Source organism: Brachyistius frenatus, unplaced genomic scaffold (assembly GCF_029030835.1).
Source record: "Brachyistius frenatus isolate BFR_SWC_R1_liver_20210118 unplaced genomic scaffold, ASM2903083v1 Contig_57, whole genome shotgun sequence".
Classification (NCBI taxonomy): domain Eukaryota; kingdom Metazoa; phylum Chordata; class Actinopteri; family Embiotocidae; genus Brachyistius; species Brachyistius frenatus.
Genome location: NW_027210656.1, coordinates 1238082 through 1251278, shown reverse-complemented (window position 1 = coordinate 1251278; position 13197 = coordinate 1238082). Strand labels below are relative to the sequence as shown.

General features: G+C 41.1%; 1 protein-coding gene across 1 annotated transcript in view; it reads left to right on the top strand.

Moving 5' to 3' along the window:
* The window catches only part of cntnap2a (contactin associated protein 2a), a 317507-nt gene extending 304363 nt beyond the window's left edge, over positions 1 to 13144 (top strand). Inside the window, exons 24-26 of the mRNA XM_069705533.1 lie at positions 7476 to 7760; positions 9706 to 9777; positions 10738 to 13144. Coding sequence (XP_069561634.1) covers positions 7476 to 7760; positions 9706 to 9777; positions 10738 to 10937 — 557 coding nt within the window. The 3' untranslated portion in view covers positions 10938 to 13144. The remainder of the gene's footprint in view (positions 1 to 7475; positions 7761 to 9705; positions 9778 to 10737) is intronic.
* Positions 13145 to 13197: the final 53 nt, after the last annotated feature.

Sequence of the window (13197 nt, the reverse complement as noted above, 5' to 3'; positions counted from 1 at the left end):
TGTGTGTGTGTGTGTGTGTGTGCGTGCGTGTGTGTGTGTGCGTGGACTGTGGACTGTATGTGGGTGTGTCTATCTAAGAGAATAGATTCAGAGCCAAAGGCAGAAAAACAGCAATAGAAATAGTGACATTGTGAAAGCACTACAGAGACAGATGATTGTCACCCTGAGAGCTGGTTGTAAAGGACATGTACATCAGTACCACATTGAAATTCTGATTTCTGTCTTGTTTTTTTTATTCCCCTTGCCTCTCTTCTTCTGTTAACTCTGTCCACGCACATTCATAGTGTTGCTCCCTGTGGGGGCTGCCTTTTATTTCACACAGGCTTTAAACGACACTGTTATTTCAACGTTTAATGGCTTTATTCTGAAGAACTGTGAGGCATTAGAGCTGTCATTTTACAGTCAGCTTGGCTTTTCTTCATGTTTTTATTTTAAATTGGGCCTTTATTTTCATTTCAAACCCAATTTGACCCTCAAGATATATCAAGGGGGCCATTTGCAGCATGATTGCGGCATGATGGGAAGCCACTGCTTTTTTATGGAGTACTCTTAAACCATTAAGAAAACTGCTGGATGAATCAAATTAATAGCTGTTAGGATTTATATCTGAGCTACCTGTACAAGTGAGGTCTTGCGGCACCAATTAATATCATCACTGTATGTCTAGATCTGTCCACCGTACACTACCCTCGCTGCTAATGTATCTTATCTCTCAGATCGAGATAATGCTAACGTTGTCTCTTGAAAATCCAGCTTGAACTAAATCTTTGACGAAGCAAAAGATATTTGTTTTAAGTATCACAGCTATAAAAAAAAATTCTAGGAGTATCATTTTTAAGATGTTCATATTTGAAGTTTTCTGCACTGATGAATTAGAAGTCATAAATATAGACATTACAAAGGTGAAGACATGCCTCCAATAAACCTAAATTAAACCAATTTGCCTGTATACATGTTTTAATTTGTAATATGTGAACACCTAATTAAGCTGTGGAATGAACATATCTATATACTTAAAAACATAATCATGGAGAGAAAAGAGAAAACAGAGCAAACTGAACGTGAGCTTATAAAAGGCAGAGTGCTGTTTGGACAGTCAAGGTATAATTTAAGATTATACCAGCAGTTTTTGCCTGTTTTAATGGAGAAATTAAAAAATGATGAGCAGGACCACTCCAATTAAATGAATTCATGTCTTCTAGATTAGCAGTCATCATGCAGTACGCTGCAAGCCTGGAGACGTTTGCTAGAAAAAACGGTGCATTAATAAATCATTTCATACGGCTGCTGTCCTGCTGAGGATTAATTTTTAGGGAGGTTAGGAAGATTCACCACCCATCTATACATAGTGGGGCTGAGTGCACTGATTCTTTATAAGTTACTAATTAAGCACACATTATTTATGTGTGATTTTCTAAAACATGTTAAGATGAAGTTCAATCAATTTCTTTTCCTTTAAGGCAGCCTGTCGATTCCTGTCTTTTGTGCTGTGACCTTTCATTCAGAGCCACAAGACTTCCTGACTCTGATTAAAGCGCTGATACACCCTGATGTTCGATGAGGCTGATAACACACACTACTTTCTCTCTCTTATCTCTCCAAGCGTTGTATCCCTGATTGGTAATTCTGTAATCTTTACCATCTTTTTGTGCCTTTTAATTCAAGATGGACATACCTGGAAGTGGTCAGTGCTTTGTGTGTGTGTGTGTGTGTGTGTGTGTGTGTGTGTGTGTGTGTGTGTGTGTGTGTGTGTGTGTGTGTGTGTGTGTGTGTGTGTGTGTGTGTGTGTGTGTGTGTGTGTGCAAAGGGTGACATCATACTATCTTCCCTGGCTTTCCCACTAGTTGTACTTTAGACTGCTGAGTCCGGATCCACACCAGTGTGTGTTCGGCATCCAGGTTTTCTCCAGCTGCTGTGTCTGAATGGGGGTGGGACTGCACTGCAGAGAGAGAGAGAGAGAGAGAGAGAGAGACAGCGACAGAGAGAGATGCTCGCCGGTGTGGTACTGTGTCAAGAGACCTACATAGCAGAGAAGAAGAACGCGTGGCAGAAGAGGAGAGGAAGAAGGTTTGCCTCACAAACCGTTTACAGATAACGGCTGCAAACTCCACATAGGTAACTACAGTTTTATGCGCGTGTGTCTCCGTGTGTGTGTGTTCGTACCTATGTGCATAAGTGCATCGAGGTCTCAGCAGTTCGGTTTCAGTAAACTGCGACTTGAATTTGCATCAGAGGTAGAGAGGTGGATCTTTTTATTTTCATGCTTTAAGCCAAAAAAAAATTATGCTTTTGAATTTCCAAGGCAATCCATCCGGGTAATTGGATTACATGGAAACTACACAGACCTGTCTGTGTCTGCCGGTGTCTGTCTGAGTCAGAAGGAAAAATGGGCCGTCACAGAGAGTGTGATATTAATTATGTTCCTGATCTGTTTGTTGATGCGTCTCTGTTATGTCTGAGCTTTTTGGCTCGGCGTCTGCGCAACTTGACATCCTGATCGAGGAGGACACCAGAGATGTTGACTGATGAATTCACCTGTTTGTGTGAGCATTTGTGTGTTCAGCATTTGCGGGTGTTGCAACCACAGGTGTATGAAACTCTCAGTCGCTCTCATTTCTCTCCACCTCCATGTGTTGTTGTCCTCATTTATCACTCACTGTTACCCCACACCTCTTTTCTTTACACATCTCTATTCACTGCAATTCATTTTAGTATCGTTCAATTCCACACAAGGTATTCTTAGTAACAATTAAGAGGAGACCACCACACTCAGGACCAAATACTACAGTGTGTTAGAACTAAAAATCAAAACCAAAGAGAAGTTTTTGTCAATCTGTGCTTCTTCTTTTTTTTTTCTTTTACTCTCAAATGTTGCATCAGAGTCAGTAAATGAGATTTATCCCCAAAAATGAAAGCATGAATATCAATACCATTAATTAAAAAAGAACATAGTAGCATCAATAACTTATTTTTCTTACAATACATCTCCTCTACATCTACTTCTAACTCAGCTTTGCCTTTTTGCTGCTTGTCTCTCTCCCTGTCTCAGTCTGGCTACCTCTTTAGTGCATCATCCATGAACAGCAGCTGTAAAGTGTGTGCTTGTGTGCGTGTCACATATTTGTTTTAGTGTTACAAAGGAGGTGGGTGGACTCACATTAATATTCTTTTGGTGTGTCTCAGATGCATCATACTTTAATTTACCATCCCCTTTCCTCCCTCTTCCTCTCACCCTTATATCAGCTTCCATTTGTTGCCATGGCAACTGTGTTTGATCTCCTCTACCCAACCCTTCCTTTTGAGCACCCTTTTTGTCACCCCATTTCTCTCCCACTCTTTTATTCCATCCACTTACCCAGACATTTACACCCCAGAGGCAATCGCCTCTGTCTATCATCTCCCTCTCTCTCTCTCATCTTCCTCTCACCTTTCCACTCGTCACCAGATCTTCTCAGGGAGGCAGGCACACCCTCCCTCTCTGCGAGTCCTGCAATTCTCTCCATCCTGCCTTCTTTTTTTTTTTTTTCTCCCCTTCATGCACTTCTCCCCAAAACACACCTCTTTCTCTTCACAGCAGACCTCTCCTCACAGCTTTGTATGCTGCCTCATCTTTTGAATTATTCATGTGATGTCACTGGTCACCTTGGTGACACACCACCAGAAGGAGTCATCCTCGGCGCAACATGCCTACCTTGCACGCGTGCGTGCGTGCGCGCGTGTGCGTGCGCGTGTGGACTGTATGTGTGTGTGTGTTTTGTTGAGTTGGATTTGTGAGGGGTTACATATGGTACAACACAACACAGGCTCTATATGTCATATATGAAGGTACATTTCATTATTGCAGTCTCAAGCCAAATGGATTAGCCTACCCTCCTCTCCTCTTTGATTATGATTAGTGTGCGGAGAGCAGTTGGTTTGTGCATTTGGCCATGTTTTATTGATTAGTCTGGAAAGCTCCTTAAGACTCCACCAGGTCAAGCAATAGAAGGGATTACAAGCCATGAAATCAGTTTGTGGTGAATGTTTCTGATAAGGGAATGTTCCTTATTAATGTGCATAAATTAGTGTGTTGTTAAGTACGTGTGATGGACAGACTAGCCATAAAAATTCATGTAACATCTTTTATTGTTCAGTTTGTGTCGCGAGAGCAGAAGAGAAAGGTTGACTCAACTGCCAAAGCCTCCCTGTTCAATACTCAAGTATATTCTAAGCTTTCCCTTCTTCCAGTATGTATATATTTCAGAGAGCTGTCTAATACAGTCTTATTAAACAATCAAAACTTCACAAAGGTTGTAATTTTGCAAGGCAAATTCATTGGATTGCATTAGTGCTGTTTTTTTATGTAATTGCATCCACTTCTTGTTCCTACATTAGTATTTAATGGATATGATGCTATTAAAGTACTGAAGCCTCTTATCAGTGACAACCGTTGATATAAAATGTGTGATGTTTTTGTATGTTCCTTTAACTACAAACATACTGCTTTCTTAGGGAAGCTTGTTGGACTGAATATGGCATTGTATGCAAAGCAGCCTGTTACACTCCCAACAGAGAGCCTATTAGTATTCACACACAGGCCTCTGCAGCGATCAGCACATGTTCAGGCACATAGGAGAGAGAGAACTTCATATTCATATTCATATTCTGTATTCAAGACTGTCGTTTTCAGTTTTCTGCTCACCGTGCTTACTGTAGCTCTGTGAGGCACTTGTATCCCTCCTGTGTGTGTGTGTGTGTGTGTGTGTGTGTGTGTGTGTGTGTGTGTGTGTGTGTGTGTGTGTGTGTGTGTGTGTGTGTGTGTGTGTGTGTGTGTGTGTGTGTGTGTGTGTGTGTGTGGGTGGGTGGGTGGGCAGGGGTGTGTATGTGTCTGTCTCTGTCTCTCCACCTATCTTATACACACCCACACATAAGCATATTCATACACAGTTGAAACCATGTACATGGTTTTTAAGGTGTGAAGTGACAGATTGCAGATACGTTTGTTTCTGTTCCTGCAGAGAGAGTTGACTGGTGCTTCATCAGGCAGGTGATGCTGAGCCGTTCAATTTGAGAACACCTTTGCACACATAGAAACTGCATTAGTACCTCGTCCTGGACCTGACGATGTGGTGTATCAGAATGAAACTGCAGATGGCGTGTTAAATGTCTGGTAAAGTGTGTGTTTCAGCACAGTGACAGAAACAGTGCACCGTGTGGTGTACATACAGTGTAAGTATCTGTAGGAGGTCTGGTCAGGTGATGAATACGAAGAAGAGCTCTATTCCTGGCAGCCAGGCAATCAATAATGTACAAACATGCACACACACACACACACACAATTGTATTGGACCCATCAAAATGCTATAAAGAGAGAGAATCATATTATAAGCCATGTCCAGATACTCAGAACCCCATCATCTAACGTAACAGGATTTATTAAGTAAACATACGCACACATGCACACATGCAGCGCTCCAGTTAGTCATCCTTTGTTCATATCTTTCTGCTGGATTGTCCAAAGACTCGCCTCTGGGTGTGGCACTGTTGTGCAGCAGCAGAGCAGCCATGCATGTAAAAATTCAAACCTGGCTCTGTCTACACACACACACACACACACACAAACACAACCAGAGTTCTTGTGAGGGAGTAACATACTTAGCAGCTCTGTGGAAGTGTTGAAGACAGCTCTTTTGGATTCAGTCCAGGTTTGTGCCGGAGTTGAGCGTGTCTGAGGATGTTTGTTTTCTATAGTCTATACTGAGCAGCAAGTGATAGACAGCAGGTTTTATCACTTTGTTTCCTCCAGTCTCTCCTCCCTTTTGTCTTCTCTGAAGTTATATTTGTGTGTGTGTGTGTGTGTGTGTGTGTGTGTGTGTGTGTGTGTGTGTGTGTGTGTGTGTGTGTGTGTGTGTGTGTGTGTGTGTGTGTGTGCGTGCGTGCGTGCGTGCGTGTGCGTGTGTGTGTTTGAATGTGTGTATGTGCTTGTATTACTGATGTTGGAGGGACATAAATGTGTTTTTAGAGTCACATTGTAGGGATTTAAAAGCATTAAGCCACATTTTGATAATAGATGTCATCATTAATGTGAATCTAAATCAGACAAGCAATGTCTGAGTGGATTTAACACTTTCAGATTGTTTTCAATGAATGACATCTGGTCATATGAGCTCTGAAAGAACAAACAGCTGCCCAGTCACCTCTTTTGAACTCCAATCAACTGTTAGTAGAAAAATCAATACGTGTCAGCACTTATAAATATGCTGTGTTCAACCCTCCAAACAGTTGATATAATCCGACCATGAACAGGGATATTGGACCGGCCGGACTGAGCTCAGCAGGCCTCCTTCAGTTCTCAGGCACTGGTTTATGAACAAGTCAGTGTGTTGAAGTAATTCCCTTTGAAAAACAAAGACGGATGGAAAGAGGTGGACTGTGAGGCGGAGATAGGAGCGCACAAACTGTTGCATTTGAACATCTGAATTTGTCTGGATTGTCGTGGTAATAAGTGGATATTTGGTAATTTACCTTCTCTCCAGATTATTCTAGTTGTCACAAGTAAAGGAGACCTTGGGTTTTTCAATTACTTACACGGCCTTTTAATATTTCTTTCACTTCATATCAATGTTGAATTACATCAAGGAGTAATGGGCACTGAAAATCTAAGAGATATTCTGTTGTAGCAGTCTTTCTGGCAAATAGAATAAAAAATAATGGCTGATGTGGACTTCAATCGTCCTCACATACTCACAAAGGCACGATTAAGACTCAGAAGGTTAGAATTACTGCTGAAAAGACTATAATGAGCAAGATGTTTGATTTGAACCACAATAAATACTGAATATGAAATAAAACCTCTGTTAACGTAATTGCTGCTTACTGCTTTCATATGGAACCCAGACACTGCTACTGATTCATCCCATGAAAGGAGAATAACAACAGAAAAGCAGGGAAGGAGAGAGAACGACCGTGAAAGGGTGGGGGGTGTTAATTCATTATTCATCCGATAATTTGACATTAGAGGTCAGTGTCAGTGTACGTTCCTCCTCTGCTTCAGACCTCCTTCTGCTCGTCGTCCGTCTCCTGCCTCCCAGTTGGTCTAGATTCACTGGTTGAACATTGCGTGTTTTTAAATTTGCAGAGTATTTGGTTTACTGTCTGTGCATCAGCAAAAAATGTGTGCCTTCCAGTGCTCGAAGGTGAACTTGGTTTGTGAGTGCGTGTTCAAGATTTGTGTGCATTTAAAGAGAGTGTGCTGTGCGTGTTTGTCATTTCTGTGTGTTTTAGATGACAAGTGCTGATGTGTTCACTTTAAAAGCTGCTGCAGAGATCCCTGGTTTCTGTCTTCCCGCCTCCTCTCAATATCAATTATATTTATGAGTTCCACATGAGTTAACATGACATCAGGGGTTTGACAGTCTCATTAAACAACAACAAGATGAGTCCATTAAAAGACTGCGATGATCCCAGCTCCTCTCCGATCCTGTGTTTCTGTACAGAGACTGGACACGTTGACCCGGTCCTTATCGAGCGCTACAACAACCCAGGTTTTGTCGGGTGTCTGTCACGGGTCCAGTTCAACGGAGTAGCTCCCCTCAAATCTGCGCTGAGAACAGCCACACAGGCTCAGGCCACGCCAACGGACGGTCAGCCGGACAAACAGCCTGCAGCTGCCTCACCTGTGTCTTACCAGGGCAAACTGGTGCAGTCCAACTGTGGGGCGTCACCTCTCACCATCCCACCAATGTCTGCTGCAACAGATCCCTGGCATCTGGACAACACAGGTGGGTGTTACACTGAAATGCTGTCATTTTGTTGCTGTTAGTCCCTCCTTCCTCTTTAACTGATTATATACAAACTGCTTATACAACAAGACTTTATGACAAATTCACAGCCGCTATTGAGAAGGTGTCACTTTCCTCTCCAGTTTGGCAGACCAAAGATCGTTATCAAAATCTACCACAAATCAAACAAACTCTGCAGTCTGAACCAACCCAATTTATTATATACATGGTGTGGTTTTAATACGGTATTAATTTGCATTGATAGCCATGCTAGCAGCATGTCGGTCAGACATTCGGTCCACCACTTTGATCCAGGCGTCAAATATCTCAACAACTACTTGATGGATTGTCATGAAGTTTTCGACAGGTGCATGCACAAATGTCAAGACGCTGAAACCTACCAGGTTTTTCTAAAGCCCCACCATGAGGTTCATATTTGTGACTCCTAAATGAAATGATGACCATGAAATTTGTTGTGCTTGTAGTTTGTAACTTTCATTCATTGTGTGCTTTCCATATAAACCATATAGTCCATATAAACACACGCACAGAATTCGGTATTTGTGTAATCGTCTAATGTTACATTCAACACCAGCGTTTAGTATTTGGGGAGTCATTATTCTGGAAGCAGCCATCTTCCTCTGACTCCGGGCCAACTGTGCCTTTGGGATCATTGAGCTCGCTGAGATTGATCCAGTCTATCGATCTGGACTCCAGGTCCAAACTCAGTCAGCTCTGCACCATTCGTCCACAAAAGGGATTAGTATTTGTTTTGCCTTACAATTTATTTTATAGATAGATCTAATCAATAATTCATCCAAACCTCCCTCCATCCCTCATTTAGAATGATCGTTGTCTAACTTTGAATAGATTTTTTTTCTTTATATTTGGTTTTTTTTTTATCTCATTCTCCTGTCTTTTTTTTCCCTCATTTCTTTCCATGACCTCTCCTGTTTCTGATCTCGTCTCTCATGTTTTCAGACACAGTGTATTTTGGACACTACATCCAAGCACATGCAGGCAGCTAACAAACCATAAAGAGTCTTGTTGCTGTTCTGCCTGATGTGAATTCCCATTTTCCCTCCTGTTCTCCTTTCACTCCTTTGAGTCTTACTCATGCTCTTGATTCCCAGGAGAACCAAAGTCAACAGCAGAAATAGCTGACAGCTCACTCTGAGGCGATGCTCTGTGTGACGGCATGTGTATATTCAGGTTGTGTGTGCACAGAGCTGCTGGATGGTCTGCATCTCCATCTATATTTCTGAAAATAATTACACAATCTGTTATTGATCATCTCACTAATCCTCCATCACCCTCCACTCATCTCCGTCTCCACTCATTTACCTTCAACTTTTGTGCATCAGGAGCAATTAGATGATGGCTGCTGACAGATGATTACAGTGGACACACAGAAGCAGCAGGTGTTATTAACCTCTTAACCTGTGATGGATCTTGAATGAAACACTTAAAACAATGGAGGAACACATTTAAATAAACCCACCTCCAGTTATCCCTTAAGGAAGCTGAGCAGCTGTGTGCCGATCTAGTTGACCTTCCCATGTATGTATGCAATGAAGCTGGAACCAGTACAGGAGAAACCAAACTTTGTCTGTCCTCCTCTATTAGTAGATTAAAGTGAATACGGATTTTGCCTCACTGTTTAGAAGCAAGATGTTGTCATTTTAAATCAACACAAGTTATGCAAGAAATTGCTCCCTGTTCCTTTTTAATACTGAATAAAAGACCAAGGGCTCCATTTTCTGTCTTGCTGTAAATAGGGCCGTTACATGTTTGTCTTTTTCTGACCTTATAATGCACTTTTTCCATCAGTTTGGTCATTTCATGGGCACAAACTGGTCCAGTGTCGCTCCTCCGACCATAAATAAGTTGAGTACTGAACATTGTTTCAGTCTATCTGTGTGTTGTTCTCTCTTTTGTTCTTTAGATGCAGAGTTCCCCTTCAATGAGGAGAGAGTGATTCCCGATGGAGTCAACAGGGACTCGGCCATCATTGGAGGTACAAAATGTCATCATCCCTCCAGTACTTTATGTACAAAATATTTAAGATTTACTCTTTCATACGTTGTCAAAAATGATTATATATGGGCCATAATGGTGGTTTGAGGCCTGCGCATGAAAATCGATCCGGTTTGATTCTGGTCAAGAATCATTTCCCCATGTTCGTGTCACTCTAAATTTTTATATTATTGAAAATAAATTATTATTAATAAAATAATTTTAGATGAGTGGTGCAGTGGGTTCCCTGGAGTTTCCTGTGTGGAGTTTGCATGTTCTCCCTGTGCTTGTGTGGGTTTTCTTTGGGTGCTCTGGCTTCATCCCATCATCCAAAGACACGCTTCTGAGGTTAATGGGTGATTGTAAATGGGTTGTAGACTGGTCGCAGGTGTTGTCTGTCCTTCTGTGTTGCCCCTGTGATGAACTCCCCAGGGTGCACACCACCTTCCATCAAAGTCAGCAGGTATAGGGTTCAGCTCTTCCAATGACGATGAAGCGGGTATAGATAATGAATGAAAGGGTCGAATTTTAGTTTTTGTTTCATTTTGTTTGTTTGGTTAGTTTATTTGCTCATTTATTTTCCCAATTTTGTTTTTTTATGAGTAATTTATTACATAGTTCAACACAATGGGAGGCACTTTATAATGCAGCGTAAAATTAGATGTAAAAAGTTTTAATTTACACTGAATAAAAAGATATTTGACTGTATAAAGAGAATCTAAAATAGAAATTATATTTTCAATAAATTGTCAAAAAGATGTAAAAGAAATGTCTTACAACCCAAGGTGACAATTTCTGTTGTCTTACAAATTGTTTAAAATCTGACATATCCAGTCTATATTAAAGCAAATCAATGAATATACTAATTGTTTTGGCCTTATAATGAAACCTTGTCCCAAAGTTGGCGATCTAGTGATTTGAAAATGCACAATAACACTTACATGATGTTTCTCTGCTGCAGGCATTATTGCGGTGGTGATCTTCACCATCTTATGTACTCTGGTGTTCCTGATCCGCTACATGTTCCGCCACAAAGGCACCTACCACACCAACGAGGCCAAGGGCAGCGGGGAGTCCGGCGGGGAGTCTGCAGACACGGCCATCATCGGCACCGACAACCCAGAAACCATCGACGAGTCAAAGAAGGAGTGGTTCATCTAACGGCCGACGATGAGACTCTGAGAGAGGAAGTGATTTGTCACACCATCAGTGGCCACAGAGATGGAGAGGGTTTATTTAAATGACCAATCACAGGGGAGATAGAGGATTGGCTATCCAATAGGACAATAATCTCCCAGAGAAGGAGGGTATGTGAGAAAGACATGTACAGAAATCTTTTTTTGTTTGTTTGTTTGTTTTGTTTTTTTATATATATGCAGAGTATTAGAAAGTGAAGAGAGGGACATTATTTCAGCAGAGCACAGCTATAAGAGACTGTACATGTACATACTAACCGGCTTGTCCTTCTTTGTATCGTGCTTGGGAGTTTTCAGGAGTCCTTTGAATACTGTATATGACAAATAATTATACTTACTGGGTCGTGTGATAGCAGAGATTTATTGCCAGTCCCTGTTGCGTTTTGATTTTATATTTTAACAAAAGTCTTATATCAAAAATGATCAACATGCCAAACCCTTTTCGTTTTCGTTTTCAAGCTGTGGATGCACCAGTCGGTCAACACTCATATCCGTCAAATGACGTGCCACTTATATTGTGGTAATATAGAGTTGAATGGATGCCAAAAGTCACTTTGTAAATACAATATTTTGTGTTATTTTCTCTTTTTCTCAAAAGATTTATTCAGATTCCAATACATAAACACTAATGAGAAATGTCATATCTATCTTAGTGATATCATATGTCTGTCCATTGAATTATATACAGAGTTTTATGTTTAGATCTTATGACATTCGATTGTATGGGACATTCCTTTCTGTGGAAGGGCAGAGAGGGGTTTCTCAGAGCATGATGGGAAATCATGACACTCCATGATTGGTTTAGCTCATCACGGCAGCTTTCTTTGAATTTTAAGTGGGTGAAACCGCGAGCCTTTACTCATTCAGACTTGAGCGATTGCTTTGTTTCTTTTGCCAAACACTTGAGTTATTTTGTCAGATTTGTTTTGCATTTGGTGTTTGAGTTTGAGGGGGTTTTTTTCTGCATCTTCGACTGACATTGGGATGTAGGTTTACAGCACGTGCATGCATCTGTGCGCATATGTGTAGGTCAAATATGGGACAACGCAAGTGCCAGACGAGGCAGTTTGGACCATCACACAGTTGAGATCGAACACCTTGACTGACACGTAATGAGTTTTATTGATGGATTAAACCCCATTCATTACAAAAAAAAAAATTATATCTGAACAATACCTGGGATGAGGTTAAGAGGATAATTGGTTTATTAATCCATTGTGCCTTCAAGGTGTTGAACCATTTCGCCTTGCCCCCGTATTACTTAACATAAACTTACTCCAAAACAACTTAGCTGCTGCTGCAAATCTCAGTTCGCAGTTTTTCAGGTGTTTTTATGTTTCCTGATTTGAATGGTGCTGTGTTCCATTATTACCCACAAATCTCAATCACAGCCTGATTTTGAATTCAGAAAAAGAAATCTGCAAATTTCTCTTAAATCTCATAAAAGCCTAACTCTTTTTACAAGCATAGCTGTGCAGGGTTTTATGTGGCAGGAGCAGCTCCGTTTATGCACGCTCTACAACTCACAACAAGTCTACATCTCTACCCTCTATGACACACACACACAAACATGCATGTTTGATAAAGCATGAGTACAGGTCGTTCCGTTACAAGAGCAACATGACTAGAATGAGGGGCTGCTTTGTGAACACCGAACTGAGCTTCACTCTGCAGGGCCACAGTTGTCCAAAATGCATTCATAAGACCTACACGCTCTATTTTTTTCCTGTCAGTCTTGTTTACCTGTTTATTTTACCATAGCATTTACAGTACAATGTGTTACAGTTGAAACCAGCTGCCAATTTTATTTTGTCGTGAATTTGCTGTTTTTTTGTATCCCATGGCACTCAAATGATACATCACCATCACCTCGTGGCTGAGTGCTAACTGTAGATCACTTTATCAGAGACATGAGGGCAGCTCAGCCTGCCCACCACTGAGGCCTCAAAGAAGACTTTGTCACTTCTCACGTTGTATCCTTTCAGGCAAATGAGTGACTCTACTTTCCTTATTTTTAATTATATTACTATACATGAACCTGCACACACCCTCGATATGTTGTTTGAACATAACAACAATGTTAACGTAATATCAGTGCCGGCAGACAGAACCATAATCCATATGTTTTGCTTTCAGTTCTGTTGAGTTCAATAAAAAGTGTTTGATCTTTAATATCAGACTTTTTTTATGCATCACTTTGATGTTGGTATAAATACACCCTCAGA